This window comes from Carassius auratus, unplaced genomic scaffold (assembly GCF_003368295.1).
Source record: "Carassius auratus strain Wakin unplaced genomic scaffold, ASM336829v1 scaf_tig00018331, whole genome shotgun sequence".
In the NCBI taxonomy this organism is placed as follows: Eukaryota; Metazoa; Chordata; class Actinopteri; order Cypriniformes; family Cyprinidae; genus Carassius; species Carassius auratus.
This window is the reverse complement of record NW_020524880.1, coordinates 4,542-24,484: the sequence shown is the minus strand read 5'-3', so window position 1 is coordinate 24,484 and position 19,943 is coordinate 4,542. Positions and strand designations below refer to the sequence as shown.

Genomic DNA, 19,943 nt, shown 5'->3' with positions numbered 1-19,943 from the left:
TAATATTCCAGCACCGATAACCACTATAAGTCAGCGTGTAATGTTAAATAATTATAGAGAGAAGCATTTCAGCAGTGTAGTTACAAATGCACCATGGGAATCTTTCCATTTAAACAAATAAAGGGACTGCAGGGGAGTTGGCAGATGAATTAACTGCTAATAACTTACTGCGCAGGCAGATAAAGAACAGTCCCAATGTGTCAATTACATCACATTTTTCTCTGATTTCTAGACTTCCAAACATAATCGGGCACATCAAAGAAGTACAACAAGAAAAATTTGGCTTTCGCAGTACTCCGTGGAGACTTTTTCTTTCCGCCTTATTCATTTGATCAAACACTCCTAGAAAAATCTGAGGAAACGTTGTCAGTGCTAGGCGTTTCCAAATGAAATGCTGCCTGCCGGTCGGTCGGTCCTCCTGGCAGATCCTGGGAGTCAGAAACACAGGGCTTCAGTCCCACTCCTGTTCATTAAAATCACAGGGACAGGACCTGCAACGGAAGGTTGGTGACATTTCAAAGGCTCTCTGTACCTACATTACCATAGTCATTTATTTATTAAAGCACAGATCCTGTCAATCAGGGGGCCATCATGTCTCCTCATTTGCAGCGGAAAAACTGGCATAATTGCTTCTTAGACTAATCAACACAACTTGGAGTAATTATGCCTTGAAAGTGACATTGGAGGTGGAGGGGGACGTGCACATGCACGTTCAAGAGGACTGACAGTTGCTGATTCGACCTGATCGTCACTCATATAGCGAGTCTCTCTTTCCATCACATGCTATACATCTCTTCGACGTGTCTGCTCCACTTCATATCTGCCGCCAAAGAGAACCTTCACATCAAACGGAAGTAATTGCAAAGCTCAAGCCAAACTGGTGTCACACATCTCCTTCCATTCTCTTTAAAAAAACAGATATGCTATAATTAAAATCCGGTCATATTTCCATCATCTTGTCAGGCGAACATATAATGACACAGTTCAGCAGGCTACGGCAAAACTAGAAATTACAGATCTGTACTTGCCATTCTGTTAGTGTTAAAATATTTGCCAAGATTTTATAAATTGCGGGGCAAGTATAAATGATGTTTTATTGATTTCTGGCCAATCAAAGAGTTCAATTAAAGCCTGCCTTCAAAGCAGTTGGTAAACTGAGAACATCAGAAGGAAAGCGCTGAAAATAGCGTTCCCAGGGAGTGCGGCCCAAACTCATCAAGTCACTGAGCCATGAGAAAAGAGGATAGTGTTATGTTAAACTACACTGAACAAAATTAGAACACTTTTGTTTTGGACCCCATTTTTCATGAGCTGAACTCATATATCCAAAGACATTTTCTATGCACACAAAAGGCCTATCTCTCTCAAATATTGTTCACAAATCTGTCTAAATCTGTGTTAGTGAGCACTTCTACTTTGCCGAGATAATCCATCCACCTCACAGGTGTGGCATATCAAGATGCTGATTAGACAGCATGATTATTGACAGGTGTGCCTTAGACTGCCACAATAAAAGGCCACTCTAAAATGCAGTCATGAAAAATGGGGGCAAAAACAAAAGTGTTGCGTTTAAAATTTTGTTCAGTAAATGTCATACAAAATTAATTTAGACGCATGGAAAAGGAGCAGACGGAGAGAAATACACAGTGATAAACAGAGACGCACATCATAAAAGAGGATTTAATTAAGGATCCTTGGAGAATTTAATGGGCTATAACCCGCAATTTCCTAAATTCAAGACATTCTCAGTCATTTTGACAGACCATAAAAGGAAGCAAGATGAAGCAAGTGGTTTTTGGCTTGGAAAAGCTTGGCTTCAAGAATAATATGACACAGATTGTAATGTTTAACAGGCTAGATGTCAACAATTTCCTAACAAACATTCTCTGTGGTCAAACGTTAATTACTAGCTTACACAGGCAAACACAAAACCGTCATGAAAGCTTGTGACTGACAAATGGCAAGGCCTCATTCTGATGAAATGGGCGGTAATCATGAGAAATGGACAAATAACCATAGACGCTAGTGATGATCCAGGCAGTTTTAATTGATTTCTGTAATTGATTTTCTTTGAGTCACCTGACAAATCGAATGAATCTTCCCACAGGAACTCCAGCAGAACAAAATGCTGGATGTCAAGAATCTAGAGCCATTCAGAAAATAATGAAAGAATGCAGCTCTCACAAGGACTTATGTACCAAGTGAATTTAAAGAAAATTACACCATGACTATAATGGTGTCAGAACTACAAATAATAATAATATATAATCAAATAATAAAATATCGAAGAGAATAAAACCAGGAAACTCTTTAAACCATTAATATATATATATATATATATATATATATATATATATATATATATATATAGTCTTAACTGTTACTTTTAATCAGTGCAATGCATCCTTGCAAAATAAATTACTAATTTCCTTCAAAAGAAAAGAAAAGAAACTACCTCATGAATGGTAACATGAAAAAAGTTTTAGATCTTTTAAGTTGTATACATTTGTGTATTCATTTATAATTCTGCAAATGGTTTCAAACTTTATATACAAGGAACATGTATGTCAGTCACTATGATGTAATGTAATAACATGTTTGGAAATATATCTTAAACTCTTGAAGCTGAGATCAGCTAATAACTTTGAATTATGACTTAATATCAAAAGACTTGACATGAGAAATTTCAAAAGACAGCAGCAAGATTTGATATCAGCAAAGAACCCCTTAACTCATTATTAAGGATTTTAAGGAAATTCTCACACACACACACACAAAAGAAGAAAATTGGGCTTTTCATGTGGGAAGATGTTTGGCCATAAATCTGCTGAATTTGGCCTCAGGGGGACGGCTCCAGAAATCTGGTCCAACAGCACACATGAGACCAAAACCACAACGTAAAGAAATCTGGGCGCCACTCGTCTTTATCTACTCAGCCTTTTCAAAGAGAATCAGAAAAATATATATATGACCAACATAAAAAAAAAAAAAAACTAACCGTTTATAGTTATGGAAACTAATATAAAAGAGGCTAAATAACACAGTCACTCAGGCCGAAAACAAATGAGGACTGGAGAGACGGCATTTCACGGTTCAAACGCAAAACTGGGATTTATGGTTTGTGTAGTTTAATGAGCATTTCACAGCAGTAAACAAACACATTCAGTAGGGGACTTTACAGATGGAGTTCTGAAATTACACACATTGGGGCTTGAAGATGAACCTAGGTCTCATCTATTCACCTCTAATCTGCTAAATTGAGTCCAAAAGACCGACTGGAATAGATGAGCCAAGAGCTGTAAACACATTTTCCAAAGCCCCTGATCTGCAGACTTCAAGCATGCACGATAAATCTGACGTGAAATCATAATTATAAAAGCAATTAGCTGACCCTGTGCCGTTCGCCCTTGGATGTGACGGTGAAAATTCATACAGAGCCCCTTCAATGCGGCTTGGACAAGGTTGGTGGGGAGGGGGGGCGGAAGAGTGCAACACAGCAACAATAAAACCGCAGGCCTTTCCTGTATCATTAACCACAAGCTCAGGACAAGACCTGTTGCCTGTTGCAACAACACTAAATAAACTTCCACATTTCACACAAACACAAATGAGTTCCTCATCCATCTCTAAAATGCACATATGGTATAAACAAAATACTGCTTTCCACCAAAACAGTCCTGGTGCCAGTGCTCAGCTCGGACTTCAGCAAACATTATCATTTTTTGTCAGCTAAATGTTGACCTACTGTAACTAACACACGCACACGTCTGGTTTACTTTCTTTGTGAGGACTCTCCATAGGCATAATGGTTTTTTTAATATATATAAACACACATATATATATATATATATATATATATATATATATATATATTTTCCAAACCGTAACAAATGTCAGTCTCCCTTTTTTGCAGAATGCAATATATCCGCTCAACCAATCACAGCGCACAATTCCACACACTGTAAACTGTAACAACCAATCACAGCACACCATTCCACGCACTCTAGACAGTGATTGCTGTATTTAATTTATAGCATTAACAAGATGACCTGCTGAATTCATTTTGGAAGCGATGACTGATGAATGTTTTTTAGTCCAGTGCCTGTATAGAAGATTAGTATTCACCAAGTTCAGAGGCTGTCATAAGTGGATAACTTTCATATTGATTCAATGGATTTATTGCATTTTGAGAACAAGAAACAAAAGTATCATGGACTTATTGCATTTTGGGGGGAAAATAATAAAATTTTATAATAAATCTTTGAAAATCATAACCTGGATAAGAATTTTTAATGTTATTATAACCTAAAGATGCTATTGCGTTTTGAAACCAAACACTTATTTTTTAAATATATAGACTTTTTATGTTCAGGGTAGGTAAGATTTCTTGTTTTTGAAAAATTTTAAAAGACTCCATTCATTTTATTAAAAAATAAATAAATACAGTACAGTAAAAACTACGGTGATACACTTTTCAGGATTTTTTTGATGAATAGAAAGCATTTATTTGAAATTGAAATCTTTTGTGACATTGTAAATGTTTCTCAATTTGAATCGCATTAATGCGTCCTTGCTGAATAAAACCGTTAATTTCTTTCAAGAATCATACCGACCTCAAACTTTTAAAAGGTAGTGTATATTTACGTACATATTTTAATGCATAGCAATTTTTTTACACATAATATATTAGCTCTTTTTTCCCAGAAGGATTTTATACAAACATAAGGTAAATTTAACAAGGCTTTGGTGTGGACAGAATAATTTTTTCCAGCCAAAAACATTGGTGAAACTCTGGGAACAGGAAACAGACTGGGCACCGCACCTTAGGAAAATATGTTCCGCTACAGTGTGCTGCTTCAATCAACCCAGTCAGATCCTCAAGGCAGTCTCTCAGGAATGAGACACCTCTCATTGGCCCGCTCATCTCCACCTAGTGACCATCATCCCCAACAATCATGAAATATCTCTGTGGCCCGTGCCCCCACGCCAACCATAACTCTCCTTTACTGCAGACAGCTCCAATAAAGGATTACAATTACAATTAAAGTAATGAGCAAAGGGTGGGGAAAAAAGAGAAAAGTCCGAGGATGGATCCCCAGGCAAATTAAATTGCAGCACAGTTTGAAAGTGAGCACAGTATAAGTCTTTTGGGTTATTACTGGTTAACCACCCCTCATTCCCTCAATAATTAACTTCCAAGATTCATAATCAGGAAACAGAGAAATTGAAACAAAACACAAATGCTGTCCCAAAATGTCTACAGTGACCCACAGATCAAACCTCCCTTCTGCCATCTGTGTTATTTTACACGAATCCCTGTGAGGTGCAAGCATATTTCATAACCAAGATTCGAGCAACAGATGTGTTTCCAATGCCTGGAGCGCTAGAAGCAACAGCAAGGTGTTATGATATAAAGAAAATAATGGTGTAAAGAGATGACCAATGCCACTGGCTATAATGTCAACACTGGCATCTCGTCAGGCAGACCCCAATCCCTAGGCTTTGGGGATGTTGTCTCTTTTTTTTCCAGCGTGGTGATGATAGCAGAGGGGCTCCGGAAATTCAGAAACTGCCGAGCCAAAACAGATCACTTCAAAGCGCCTTATTTAACGCTTGCTAAATTTTTCATCACAGTTGCTTAATGTCCTGGGGAAGGGAGCTTTTGAAGTTGCGGTGAGAGTGGGATGTTCTTCTGACAACTTTCCTTTTTTTTTCCTCCTTTCACCTCCTCCCTCTGCTCCTGCATCCCTCGCTCTTTCCACAGGAGGCCAGTGATATTTGGGGCACACAGTGGAACCCCAGCGGGCAGAGCAAGGATGGGAGAGCATCCCATGGAGCCGGCAGTTACCATGCCAACACGCTGAGTGTTGCAGTCAATGGAGGTAGATCGCAGGAGGGTACCACAAAACACCACTGGAGGGAAAGATATTTAACCTTTCACACACCTTTGAGGCAGAAAGCCCACCGCAGAAGTCTAAAAGGCAAACAATAGAGCTGACAAACACGGCTCTCTGACAGCCTGAGGTGATCTGGGGGGTTGATTTTTAACTCCTCCAAGCCTGGATATGTTTAAACCTTTGGCTTTTGTTTTTATGTTACTCAGTAGGGAATTTATGGGCATTCTGTGGTTTAATAATAAATGCTGAACAGGATTGCACAAAGGTGGAACATTTCAGGAAAGTTGCAGGAAATGTCCCAGAAGTTTTCTGGAGATTTTCCACCCCTTTGCAACCCAAATGGTGATATTCCTATATTTGGGACTTTCAGATGTAGACTGGGGGAAAAAAGGAGGAGTAGGAAGAGGGAAAAGGGGAAGAGCAACAGATGGAGGAAAAGGACAGGGAAAAGGAAAGGGAAAAAGAAATAGAACAGAAAGTAAATAAAAGGAATAGAAAGTAAAGATGAGAAAAAAGAAAAGGAAATAAAGAGGAAAATGTGCATGGGAAAAAAAAGAAAGGAAAAGGAAACTATAATGAAGGGAAAGGGAAATATAAAGGGAAAAGGCAAGAAAAACGCCTTGGTAAATGAACAGAAAAGGAGAAAAAAAATGTAAGGAAAATGTAGAATCAAGGAAAAAAGAAAAAGGGCAAAGGCAGAGAGCAGAAAGTAATGAGAATGAAAGGAAAGGGAAATGTAAAGGGAAAAGAAAAAGAAAGTGAAATGGAAAGAAAAGAAAAGAAAAGAACACAACTAAAGGAAATAAACAAGAAAAAGAAAAGATAAAAAATTAAAGGGAAGAGAAGAGAAGAAATGGAAATGAAAAGAAAAGGAAAATGTACTGGACATGAAAACAGAAGTGAAAATGGAAAAAAAGGAAAACAAAAAAAAGGAAAGTGAAAAAGGAAAAGAACAGGAAGGAAAGGAAATGAGAAGAAGGGAAGGAAAATGAGAGAGTGGGCGGTTAAATGAAGAAAGGATGAAGTAGTGTGCAGTTTGTGGGAGATGGACAGGCCAGGAGGACAGTCCCTGAAGGCCACTGGTACTGGGTTTGACTGACAGGCCAGAGAGCAGCACAGGTTCAAACCTGCTCTGGCTCAGACTCCTGCCACCGAGGAGCGAGGGCCGCCCATCCGGCGAGGTGAGTCAGAACCTGTTAACATGACTGGTGTCCCCAGTCTGACACCCCGGCACTCGGCTCAGAGCTCCCTCCAGCCCTGCCACTATTCCCCTTCCGCTCATCCACATCAAATCCTTTCAGACACAGATTTCAATTATTCACCCCATCCAAATAATGCCTTGTGACATGAATTATCCAGAGCTGTAATAATCCACTTAACTGGGAAAGAGCAGCTCATCAAAACGAGAAAAGCAGAGGAAAAAAGGGGGACTTGTCAAGCAGTTAGAAAGCCAAGAAGTCTTAATAATCAACATTTTTCCCGCTGTTGAGGACAGGGCTTTGAGCATGGCTAGATATCATTCATAGCGGAAAATCACATCACACAAAACTGCACAATAGACTGCGTAATTGTCCAATGATAGTAAATGTGCCATAGATAATCCAAGAACTTCCTATTTTAAAGGCAATACAATATAGCGAGCAGTTCCACTACTGAGGATGGGTGAGGAATACTCCATTCATATCCAATGAACACAAAACGGTCTGCTAACAAATGTTTATTAAATAATCACATTCAATGACATCTCTGACATGCCGAGAATTACATTCTATCAATGAAAAATATATCATACGCTACTGTTTGGGTACGATTTTTTTATATTTCAGAAAACTTTAGTTTCTTATGCTCACCGCTGCATTTATACAATAAAAACTGTAAATGTATTAAATATTATTACAATTTAAACTAAATATTTTCTATTTTAATATTTTAGAATGTAATTTTCATTTGATGGTAAAGCTTGTTTTTTTTAAGATTACATGCCTTCTGAAATCATTCTCATATGCCGATTCAAGAAGAAAAAAAAAAGTTGTGCTGCTTGGTATTTTTGTGGAAATGGTGTTTTTTTCTTTATTCTTTGATTAGTATAAAGTTCAAATAAACAGTATTTTTTTGAAGTGGGAATTTTCTCCTGTAACTTTTGATCAGTTTAATGTGTAAATAGGCTTTTTTTTCTCTTTCTCAGAAAGGACACATTAAATCTCACTGAGCCCAAACATTTAAACAGTAGTACACCTAGAAACTCCAACAAGACTAATAAAGTAGTAAATTCTGTGTAAAATACAGAAACACCCGAGTAATTGTTTCTACAAAAACAACAATATAATAAAGACAGAAATGACCAGGAAATGTGTAAATAACAGTAAGAACAGTACAATATAAAATAAATTAAAAATTGCTAACAATTCTGTTTTTGTATTTTTCTATTGCGTTAAAGAATGCAAACCAATATAATTCGAATATTATTTTTTTAAACTGATTCTACTCCTATAAAATCTCTGTCTAGAGTCACTCGTGCTGGTACAATCACTTACCAGCGCTTCTCTTGGAGGCGCGTCTTCTTTATCTGGAGCAGCGTTCTGAAACAAACCAGCAGCATTGTGTTACAGCGCCATCTAGTGGCAGAATTTGTGACATACATGCGAGTCTGATGCAGTACAGTGCTGGACTCTAATGACAGAGAACCTAACCAGACAAAAGTATATAATCAACCAATAATCCCCCACCAGAAATGTACACTACATTTAAAAAAATTATTATTATTTTGTTTGTTATTTTAAATGAAATAAAACACTTAAGGATGTATTAAATTCATTAAGTGACAGAATTTTTTAAATATTATTCTATTTCAAACAAATTCGGTTCTTTCAAATGTTCTATTCATCAAAGAACCCCAACATTTTCACAACATTTTAATGGAAAAGCTTAAAAAAAAAGACTAATAATAATAAAATACTGTTATTTCCAACAATATTATGGTTTTATTGTATTTTTTAAATAAATAAATGCACCATTGGTGAGCATATGAGACTTTTGTCTTACCAATGCCAACATTTTGAATGGTAGTGTACACAGCCCTCCTTTATCATTCAGAAATGAATCACAATAAATAGCTTCATCAAAGAGCAAATTAAGGGCCTAAATGATAGGATCCGAGATAGGATCTACCTATAATAAGTCTGAGATAAACTGATGGCACACTGGTTAATTGTTTTTATGTCTCTTTGCCCATACAAAACTACAAACCCGATTCCAAAAAAGTTGGGACACTGTACAAATTGTGAATAAGCAGCCCATTTCACCACCCGGATCCTCCTATTCAGCCATAATGTTGTAATTGATGCAGTATGTGGTCTGGCATTGTCATGTTGGAAAATACAAAGTCTTCCGTGAAAGAGATGGTGTCTGGATGGGAGCATATTTTGTTCTAGAACTTGGATATTAGCGCTGGGTATCGATTCAGATGTTCCAGATCAATTCGATTTCGATTCACAAGCTCTCAAATCGATTTGATTTTGATTCTCGATTCGATTTTCTATACTTGATTTTCGATTCAAGTCAATGAATATAGATTTAATACAAATACTATATGTATAAAAAAGAACAGTGAACATAATTTTACAATTGGGTGATTAATAAAAAGAAATTAAGAGCCACAAACCTGTATATTAAACTCTTTTATTTTAGGTACACTTGGGTACATTAAAACTGAATCCATCTCTAATTTTCAAATGCATACAATTATGTTAAGTAAATACAAGTTTGATGCAAGATGAAAAATGCTTTGTTCTGCTTTGTGATGATTATTTGTGCCAAAGTGCGCGCTTGTATGTGTGTGTGTTCAGCATATGGTGGGCCGCATTTGAATTTGTGACAGGCCGCGCGTGGGTTGAGAACCACTGCTTTAAGCACTGAATGAATGAATGACAGGTTCGTTGGTAACATCGCACAAGGTAAATAAGAGGGTGACATCTAGTGGAGATGATTTGTAATTACATTAACGCTAATCTTACGTTCAATGTCTGCGGAAATAAATATGGAAAAAAATCAATTCATGGCCTATGAGAATCGATTTTGAATCGACCACATTTTAAAAAATGATTAATCGAAAAATCGATTTTCAGCCCAGCCCTATTGGATATACCTTTCAGCATTGATGGTTCCTTTCCAGATGTGTAAGCTGCCCATGCCACACACACTCATGCAACCCCATACCATCAGAGATGCAGGCTTCTGAACCGAGCGATGATAACAACTTGGGTTGTCCTTGTCCTCTTTAGTCCGGATGACATGGCATCCCAGTTTTCCAAAAAGAACTCAAATTTTGATTAGTCTGACCACAGAACAGATTTCGACTTTGCCACAGTCCATTTTAAATGAGCCTTGGCCCAGAAAAAACGCCTGCGCTTTTGGATCATGTTTAGATATGGCTTCTTTTTTTACCTATAGAGTTTTAGCCGGCAATGGCGAATGGCACGGTGGACTGTGTTCACCGACAATATTTTCTGGAAGTATTCCTGAGCCCATGTTGTGATTTCCATTACAGTAGCATTCCTGTATGTGATGCAGTGCCATCTAAGGGCCCGAAGATCACAGGCATCCAGTATGGTCTTGACCCTTACGCACAGAGATTGTTCCAGACTCTCTGAATCTTTGGATGATATTATGTACTGTAGATGTTGATTACTTCAAACTCTTTGCAATTTTTCTCTGAGAAACTCCCTTCTGATATTGCTCCACTATTTTTCGCCACAGCATTGGGGGAATTGGTGATCCTCTGCCCATCTTGACTTCTGAGAGACACTTCCACTCTGAGAGGCTCTTCCCAATTGACCTAATAAGTTGCAAATTGGTTCTCCAGCTGTTCCATATATGTACATTTAACTTTTCTGGCTTATTATTGCCACCTGTCCCAACTTTTTTGGAATGTGTAGCTTTTATGAAATCCAAAATGAGCCAATATTAGGCATGACATTTCAAAATGTCTCACTTTCAACATTTGATAAGTTATCTATATTCTATTGTCTTCTGAAAGTAACATGGGGCTAAGTATCAGGCTCAAGGACACAATAGAAACAATTTATCCATTTTTAATATATTATATAGAAAGTTACATTTTTTTTTTTCAACAAGGCTGCATTTGTTTGATCCAAACCAGAGAAATATTACAATCATTAAAATAGTGTAATTATTTAAAGTAATTTTTCTATATTTTAATATATTTTATATTTATGTAATAGCAAAGCTCTAATTTCAGTGTCTAGACTCCAACGACTGCTATGTCAGAGCTGCAGACTAAAGGCATCTCGTTACTCTCAGAAACAGAGCAAATATCATCAGACTGAACTTCTTATCTAGGCTGGTTAAACACACTCTAACAAACGGCAACACTTGAAACATTCTAAAGTTGGCAACAGATTAAGTACGATAAGAATTATTTTCACACTGCACCAACACACACTTCAGAATACAGGCCATGCATCCTCTACATACTTCCAAAAAACTAATTAAAAATAAGCATCTTAAACAGTCATAAAATTCATATATTTAAAATGCAAGTATTTATGACAAATGTTTCCATTACAGTATTTAATAGAGAAAAATGTACAGAAATAATAATGCAATATTCACATCCTAACCTTAAAAACGAGACATTTGATTAATTAAGCACACAGACTGAAACAAATAATAGACATTTTCTGATACTTATTCAGTCAAGACTGCAATTAAAATAAATGTGTTTACATACATTGATGGTTTTTTTTTATTATTGATTTTGCATCACCCCTAAATATGTTTAAGTATCAAATCTCTAACAAAACTTTAGGTTTTGAACAACATGAAGGTGTTAAACGATGACACACTGTTCATTTTTGGGTGAACTTTCCCTTTAATTCGTTGCTGATACATTGCATAAATAATACTTACATGTCGGCTGTAAACAGATCAAATTGGGTTCATTACTGAGACAGATGAGCACATGGAGGCATGAATGTGTCATGACTCATGAGTCATGTTTTTAGGTCAACGACCCCTGACTGCACATTACTAAATTGTCCATTTAGCGCTTGTCTAATTTTACAGAGACTGACACATTGATATCTGCAGTGAAATGTCCCGTATGCGCTATTCTCTGTGCCTGCAGCTGTCACACACACATCTGTCTAACTGCATAAGATGAGACAGTGAACAGGGCGCTAGCAAATCAGCTAAAACTTTTCCAAAACAACATGGTGCAGCCGGATTATGACCTTTTCAATAATTAAAGCGTGCCAAATTGTGCATTTACTATGCAGGTCCACATCCAAACAATCAGAATGCGTGTTGTTTAACAGATGAATGTTATTAACTACCTGATTTTGGTGGTCAGGTTGGTCCGGAGATGCCATCTTCTCAGAGCGGTTAGCCAGAAGGCTAAGGACGTTGACGCTTCAGCGGTGCTCGATTACTTTAGTCTGAACTAGTTATATGAAGTCCGAGTCATTTGCATTGATCGGTTCTTTTGAACTGTTTCTTATCAAAGAATGAGATCAAATAAGTGAATGAGTGCTCAGTCCGCCTTTGTGAATCGGTTCAATCAATTCATTTGAAAGATTTGAATCAAAAGAACGATTCATTCACATCTCCAAGGCCAGCGAGCTATTACCGATTCGATTTCGAGCTGCACGTTTCCAAACGCGGAAGCCGAAATGTGTTTATTTTCAATTTCTTTGTGAGACAGTTTTAGACAGATAGTGACGGTATTACGTTTCATGTGAGTTATCAGGTTTCAGACACAAAAATAATATCCAAGAACAACGTGTGAAGCTTTGAAGATACTGACTTATGAACTTTAAACTTCGACTATTATTATGGCCGAATTAAAAGCGTGTAAAGTGTGTAACATTAGCCGAGAGAAGCATTATGGACTGGCGGTGACCTCTCTGGATCAGCTCAGAATAAAAGGTGTGTTTTAAAAGAAAGACGTTTTCAACCTGAACTGAGTAAATAGCCATTTCAGATAAAATTATTAAATAGATTGGTTATGTTTCAAATTTTAAACAGTGGTCATTTAAGTAGGCATAATTAAAAATATATATACATTAGAGTCAATTTTTAAATAATTGTAGAACTTAAAGATGACTATAGATCAATTATATTAGTTATATTAGTGGTAATAATAATAAATGTGGTAAAAATAAGTAATAATAATAAAAATAATAATAAACGAATATATATATATATATATATATATATATATATATATATATATATATATATGTGTGTGTGTGTGTGTGTGTGTGTGTGTGTGTGTGTGTGTGTGTTTGGAATTTATTCAGGATTGTTTAATCTCTCTCTCTCTCTCTCTCTCGCTAAAAGTTGACAGTTGATCCTATGCTCTATTTGTCATTTCTCTTCTCCTCTGTCACTCTCAGGTGGCGAGGCTCTTGGATTCAGTCCCAGTGCATCAGTCTCAGTGGTGCTAGAAGATGATGGTACTATTGTGGAAGATGAGGCTTACTTCATGTGTCTGCCAGCAAATACAAAATTCTTGCTGTTGCATGCCAACGAAATATGGATGCATCAAGGTGAAATATAAAAAATATATAAAATTGATTTATTTATTTATATTTGTTCAGCATGTTTACTAATCTAAACGGGTCTATTTTGTCTGGTTGATGAAGGGACAGCACAGCCTTGCAGAAAGTGCACTGTTCTGGAGGTAGATGGGAAAGACACAGTTGATGGGTTTGAATCTTGGCGCAGTTTGGCAGAACAGCTCAGACAGGACCTGGCCAGTATTATCCTCATGTCCGAGGCAGATCTACAGGTCTGTGTGATTCTGGCTTATTGGCTTTTTATTTTATTTTGCGATATATCTGACTATTTTAATTTACATGTATGATTATAGTGTGTAAACAGCCAGTGTTGTACTGTGTTTTTTAGAGAATAATTGGATAAATGTGTGTTACAGAGTTTGATCGATGTGCCGTGCTCAGATCTGGCTGCAGCGTTGGACTTCTCACAGCAGAAAACCCAGGTCCTACAGGACACGCTGCAGACAATGCTGGACCGCAGGGAAGAAGAGAGACAGTCCAAAGAGTTACTGAGGCTCTATTTAAAAGCCATGGAGCGAGAAGGCACATGGAACCCAAACGAAGAAAGTAGGAATATATTTCAAATACCAGCAATACAAGAAAAAGTAAAGTCACAAGTTATTTAATGGAATAGTTCCATACTTTCTTTTCTTTATAGAACTTTAAAAAAAAAAAAAATATTTATCACATTTCTTGCTCATCAATTGATCCTCTTTTAGTAAATGGGTGCCGTCAGATTGAAAGTTCAAACAGCTGATAAAAACATCACAATAATCCAAAAATGATCCACACAACTACAATCCATCAGCATGTCTGTAAGAAATAAATTCACCATTAAGGCATTTTAACTTTAAAACCATAGTTTCTTACAAGAATACCGGCCTGTAATTAAGAAAAAAAGTTTCAGACAGTGAAAAAGTCCATCCCCTGTTGTTATCTCATAAAATACACCAACATGTTTGTTTAGAACCATTTTGGTTTGTGCTTATTTCTCTCCAGATTTAAATGAGAAGTCTATTTTTAATGGATAAAGCAGTTTTATGGATAGAACACTCCTATTTTACCCAGTAGCAACAGTTCAAAGTTAAAAATATCTTAATAATACATTTGTTTATAACAAACATGCAGCTTTTAAATTCACAAGATGTTAATTGGTGGGCTGGAGTTGTGTGGATTACTTGTGGATTATTTTGATGTTTTTATCATTACCTCATTCTGACGGCACCCATTCACTGCAGAGGATCCATTGATGAGCAAGTGATGTAATTGCATAAAGTTATTCAAATCTGTTTGATAAAGAAACAAATTTATCTACATCTTGGTTGGCCTCAGGGCATGTACATTTTTAGCAAATTTTATTTTTTTGGTGAACTATTCCTTTAATGTTGCTTTGACTCTGCTCCCACTAGATGGCATCGCAGAGCCATTTCTAAGTTCTAAGTTTAATTTATCAGTACTTGGTGGAATGAAGAAAAGGAGCAGCTTGGATGATCAACAGCTTATCTGTTGCTGTGACAGGCCTAATCTTTCCAGTGCTTTCAGGATGTTAACCACTGTCATTGCTGCAGGCGCTAGACTGGATGAGACAGATGGGGTGCAGGTGGAGGCCGCAGCAGGGTTCAGCTCCACAACGCTGATGCTCCTGAAGGACAAAAAATACCCAGAGACCAGACTGTCCAATGAAGAGCTACAGGTATGACTTCTGACAGTGTTATAAATCCTCCCACAATTTCTTAAGAAGAGAGTAAAAACGAAGCATTTTAATTCTTAGTGGAATTCAATATGAACGTCATTCAAAGTCTGTTCTACCTTCCTATAATACAACATTTAATACAAAAAATAATAAAAAAATAAAAAATAATAATTTATATATATATATATATATATATATATATATATAATGTATTGTAAAACCCTAAAAGCTTATTACATTATATTATAAAAAAGTAAATGTATTATAAAAACAGGTTTATTTTTGCGTTTTGGTTAAGAGCATATGGTTTAGTACTATTGTCTCATATGGGTGTATTTTTTATGCAGATGGTGGCGGAGCGTGGAGTGAAGGTCATGATGGAGGTGTTGGGCTGGGACGGTGAAAGGACATCAGCACTGGTCCAGGCATGTGAAAGTGAGCTCAGTAAACGCCTGCAGCGAGTTCAAGCCCTGCAATCCCTCAGTGCTCAAAATCAGTCTGCTTCACAACCACACACTGAGAGAGAGACGCGAGCCAAACGCAAAAAACACACACACTGACAACCCTCTATATTTGTGGACTGCTTCGTTACATTCCATATTTAAAAATATTTTATGCAAACAGTGTTTTTCCGATTTTTGGATAGTCATTGTTTTGATAATAGTATAGCGTATAAAAATGCCAACGCATAATACAAGTGGTTATGTTTGTAAACAAGGAAAACATACACACTGGTGCTCATTTTGATTTAGATTTCTTTATCTGTTGCCTGTAAAGTCGAGCTTTCATTCGGGGCATCTTATACTGTGTCATTTAAAAGTTAATTAGTGAAAGAAAAAAATTTAAAAAGCAAGTTTATGTTTTAGGGAAAATGTAATGTTATAATTACAGTACTTCAGAAAGGAGGTAAATGGTTCATTATTGATTGTACCAGATACCTGTAGTATATGCTGGCAGATATGAATTTTAATACCTATTTGAAGCATTTAATGATATTCCTTAAAAAAGTAATGTATTACCATTCTATTACAAGGTTCCCTTAATGTGTCAAATTGGAAATGTTAGCAATCTAGCCCGTGGGCAGCACAATTATTATTATTATTTTTTTTTTGTGAAACTTTTTGCAGCACTTGTTGAAACTTCAAATGATACAAAATAATATTTTTAGACTTAAAAGATTTTGACATTTTTAGGCATTAATATAAATTGAGTTGCATAATTGAATGGAAAAAAATAATATTTCATCTTGTCAGGAAGTATTGAGTATGGTAATGTATGTAGATCAAACTTCAATATGTTAATAAACTAATGAAGAGGCCTCTTGGTCTGTTCCTTTTCACCATTGTCTTGTTAAAACCTGTTAAACCATCTATTTCTGTGCAGATGTAGTTCTACCTTATGTTGTAATGAGCATGTGTATGCTTTGATTGGTGTTGGGTGGGTTTGTGAAGCCAGTCTTAGTGCTGTTTTGTGGCTGTGATGTACTATTGATTTGAATTTTTGAATTGTGACCATTGTTAGACTATATGCTAATGATCAGAATATCACTTCAACAGGATGTAAAGGTGTTCCTGGGGAATTCATTAGACTGGTATTACATATGCAGTCCCCAACTAAATGTTCTAATAATAGGCTTCCTGTCTTGAAATCCTTAACAGATGATTTTACTATTTTTTTCCCCTCAGTATTAAAACAGTCATTTCTTTATTCTGATCATGTTTACCTTATAATTTTGATAGGTAAGTAATTATTACGGACTTATTTTTCTGTTATTAATAATGTGCATGGGAAGTATTAGGAATTAAGTAGCGAGTTTAAATGCTCTTGTTAAGGAACCTTTTAATTAGCTGTCTGTGATTGTTGGTATAATGTCAGTGAGCCGGATCAATGCGTGACACTGCGACCACCTTGTCCTCACATCACTGAGCTCTGACCACCAGAAGCAAGCAAATCAACTGTGAATTATGTACTCTCTAGCAGACAAGCGTGACCACAGCTTCAACCAGGGTCTGTTGTTGCGTGATGGATTGGCTGTGTCATGCGGGGCAGAACCCCAACGCATTGATCATTCACTGACTCCTGGAAGCATACTGAGATCTACAGGTTGAAGATTGTCTAAAATAAAAGAAATTACAGAATGAGCTGTTGTTAAGTATATATTTGATTCTATTTTATTAAATCCTATACTGTTTTGTAGTTGATGCACAGATTTCTAAGGCCTGTAAAGAAAAATGTCCACCTTCAGGTTAACGTACACCACTTTTTTGCTGTGAAATCTTGAATACTTTGTATACGGTTATTAATATTTCAAGATTAACATTAACTGAATTGACACAACTTGGGTTGAAATGATTAAACATCCCTTTAAAGCTGCTTTGACACAATCAGTATTGTATGAAGCGCTATTCAAATAAAGGTGACTTGATTATCCATACGTTATTTTTGTAGAAAAATCATCAGGCCCTATTTATAAATATTTGTCTCTCAAATATGAATGGTACTGTATGTTTTGCCCCCCACAAATAAAACTAAAGACCTAAATAAAAGCAATCGAATATCTTACCAAGACATATTATTTGGAGATAAAGTGACAACATTTATTTATATGCATTTTATGGAAGTAGTCTTGTTATGTGGTTATAAAAATTGCATTAATTTCCATTACAAGCTATCACAATTTTTATTTTTTCAGTATTTTTTCATGTGAGCAACATTCTCATTATTAGGCCATAATCAGGCTTTAAATCTCAAGCAATAGTAATCGTGATGCTTGTCTGAATCACCACTGTTGTTTTTGTTTAGGAATGTATTTTAATAATAAATGCTGGTATGAGATGTTGCTCTGAATGCATGCAACATTCGCAGTGAACTTTCAGTTGTTTATATATTCATGCTTCAAGTTCGTGTGATGGGACACAGGTTTAAGTAGGCTTGAGAATGATTAGAACTCCAGAGGGCCAAAATAGCACTGGAGAGGTAATTACGCGGGGCTGGAGAGACCCTACGGTCCCTGTTGATAGAAGACAACAAGAAAAACTCTGAGATCAGATGCATAATGCATGAGAACCTAATGACTGTAAATCATGATGCCTTAGCTTACTTCACTTTAAAACAAACACCTCTGCATTAACACCGGCTTTATGAAGATGAAACGAGTAAATCTGTGTTTTGCCATTTTCATTATTTCATTCTTTCACTGAAGAAAATATTTACGAATCAACATAAAATAATTCACACCCTCTGTTCTCCTTTTTTCTTTTAGATAACTACAATAGCTTTTATTAACCTATATTAGCAAAAGCAAATTCATGACAACTTTATACTAGAAATCTATATATATATATATATATATATATATATATATATATATATATATATATATTTTTTTTTTTATATATATATATATATATATATATATATATATATATATATATATATATATATATATATCAATTAAAAATTGTTTGCCTCCAGTTTAGTTTAGTTATATAGCACATTTAGAAATGGCAAGCACCAAACAAATTGCTGCACACAAAAAAGATTAATAAAATTGCTCACTTTATTATAAACCCCTACAATACCCAGGCTGGGCGCAGCCATGACCCCATGACCCAATACCGCCTCTGAACCAACTTTTACTCTGTGTCAAAAAAAAAAGGAACAGGGCCCTCCACTGTCCCCCTGCCAGGAATCCTTTTCTCCATCAGCCATCCCAGAACACATATCATGTTCTCTGTCAGTAGTAGTTTCCCTTTAGCTGTCACTGTGGAGTCATATTTAGCCTCACAGTCCTCAAAATCAATGATGGGTAAAAGTGCATACAGGACATTATTGGAATTTAACGACACACCCCGTCCAGACACCTTCCCGACGTTAGCCTTCAAAACAAACCGCTCTTCCCTCCAAGGCAAACACACAGGCATGACGGCTTTACTGACAGGTATCTTATACTTCAGTTTAATCAGGGCAGAGCCATGGTTGAAGTTAATATTATCGTGATGGTGAATGAAGATTTTCTGTGGAATACCAACTACTGCCTCCCTGTCATGTTGTTCGACTATGCCCATCTTCAGCTGGGAAGTGTTGGAAGTGTCTGTGTAGATAGATACTATTTCATTACATAATTATTTTCAGAGTTTGCAGTAAGAATTTCACTCACTTCAGGTTGAAATAACACCTCAGGTTTTAAAACGTACCTCCTCTTTGGTAAACAAGTAAACCCCCATTGACGATTATGTACACTTCATGCTTATCTGGGATTCTTGAACAATTTCCTGATGCAGCGAGGCATCTGTCCATTCCAAAATCCACCCTTCAGGCATTTGGCTTGATAAAAGGGCAAAGCATCTTCCCCCCTAAAGATGCAAAAAGTCACTTTTAAGTCCATAAATAGCATATACCAAGCTCCATTTCTTAAAAGTAAAGGGTTACCAGAATTAGTTAATAGCCCATATCACACGTTACATTGAAAAAGAATCATGATGGTGCTGAATACGTCTGTGTCGAGGAGCCACAGGGTGTGGGCATGGCTGCGCAATGAAAGCAGGGAACAGTAATGAAAACATAAATGCTGGAAAACAGGCATTCAAATGTTTATGTGATTCTTAATGCATCATGTATAATATGTCTTTTCAGACAGCCATCATAGCTGAATCCCCACTTCAAAACTATTCGTCATTTTAAACTATTATTATTATTATTTATTCTTTATTTATTATTTATTTTTATATTAACAATGTTTTTATTTAACACTGGCAGCCTTACATTATGTAATAA

At 36.3% G+C, this 19,943-nt stretch overlaps 2 protein-coding genes and 1 long non-coding RNA gene across 4 annotated transcripts; 1 reads left to right on the top strand and 2 right to left on the bottom strand.

The window, feature by feature from the left end:
• Positions 1 to 304: 304 nt before the first annotated feature.
• Positions 305 to 12,413, bottom strand: LOC113076022 (uncharacterized). Its single transcript, XR_003281090.1, has 3 exons — positions 12,251 to 12,413; positions 8,432 to 8,476; positions 305 to 491 (listed from the first exon to the last, which is right to left on the bottom strand). It is a non-coding gene; the product is annotated as an uncharacterized LOC113076022 (long non-coding RNA).
• A 140-nt stretch (positions 12,414 to 12,553) lies between these two features.
• LOC113076020 (DNA fragmentation factor subunit alpha) lies at positions 12,554 to 17,305 on the top strand. Of its 2 annotated transcripts, none has more exons than XM_026248666.1 (6): positions 12,554 to 12,842; positions 13,313 to 13,465; positions 13,568 to 13,707; positions 13,852 to 14,041; positions 15,043 to 15,167; positions 15,515 to 17,305. In XM_026248666.1, the coding sequence occupies exons 1-6, from the start codon at positions 12,749 to 12,751 to the stop codon at positions 15,725 to 15,727; spliced, it is 915 nt and encodes a 304-aa protein (XP_026104451.1). In that variant the 5' UTR covers positions 12,554 to 12,748; the 3' UTR covers positions 15,728 to 17,305. The 2 variants fall into 2 exon arrangements, with proteins under 2 accessions (XP_026104451.1, XP_026104450.1); XM_026248665.1 differs by having other exon boundaries at positions 12,555 to 12,842; positions 13,562 to 13,707.
• Positions 17,306 to 18,802: 1,497 nt separating this feature from the next.
• Positions 18,803 to 19,516, bottom strand: LOC113076023 (mannan-binding lectin serine protease 2-like). Its single transcript, XM_026248668.1, has 2 exons — positions 19,364 to 19,516; positions 18,803 to 19,260 (listed from the first exon to the last, which is right to left on the bottom strand). Exons 1-2 carry the CDS (start codon positions 19,464 to 19,466, stop codon positions 18,803 to 18,805), a joined length of 561 nt encoding a protein of 186 aa, XP_026104453.1. The 5' UTR covers positions 19,467 to 19,516.
• Between the last annotated feature and the right edge of the window lie 427 nt (positions 19,517 to 19,943).

What these genes read in the sequence shown, in the direction of transcription:
- LOC113076020 (XM_026248665.1), top strand. Translation starts at nt 12,749, where the DNA reads ATGGCCGAATTAAAAGCGTGTAAAGTGTGTAACATTAGCCGAGAGAAG. An exon ending in CGAAATATGGATGCATCAAG is followed by an intron (nt 13,466 to 13,561) that starts GTGAAATATAAA and finishes TGGTTGATGAAG; the next exon opens with GGACAGCACAGCCTTGCAGA. An exon ending in TGTCCAATGAAGAGCTACAG is followed by an intron (nt 15,168 to 15,514) that starts GTATGACTTCTG and finishes TTTTTTATGCAG; the next exon opens with ATGGTGGCGGAGCGTGGAGT.
- LOC113076023 (XM_026248668.1), bottom strand. Translation starts at nt 19,466, where the DNA reads ATGGACAGATGCCTCGCTGCATCAGGAAATTGTTCAAGAATCCCAGAT. An exon ending in ACTTGTTTACCAAAGAGGAG is followed by an intron (nt 19,261 to 19,363) that starts GTACGTTTTAAA and finishes CTATCTACACAG; the next exon opens with ACACTTCCAACACTTCCCAG.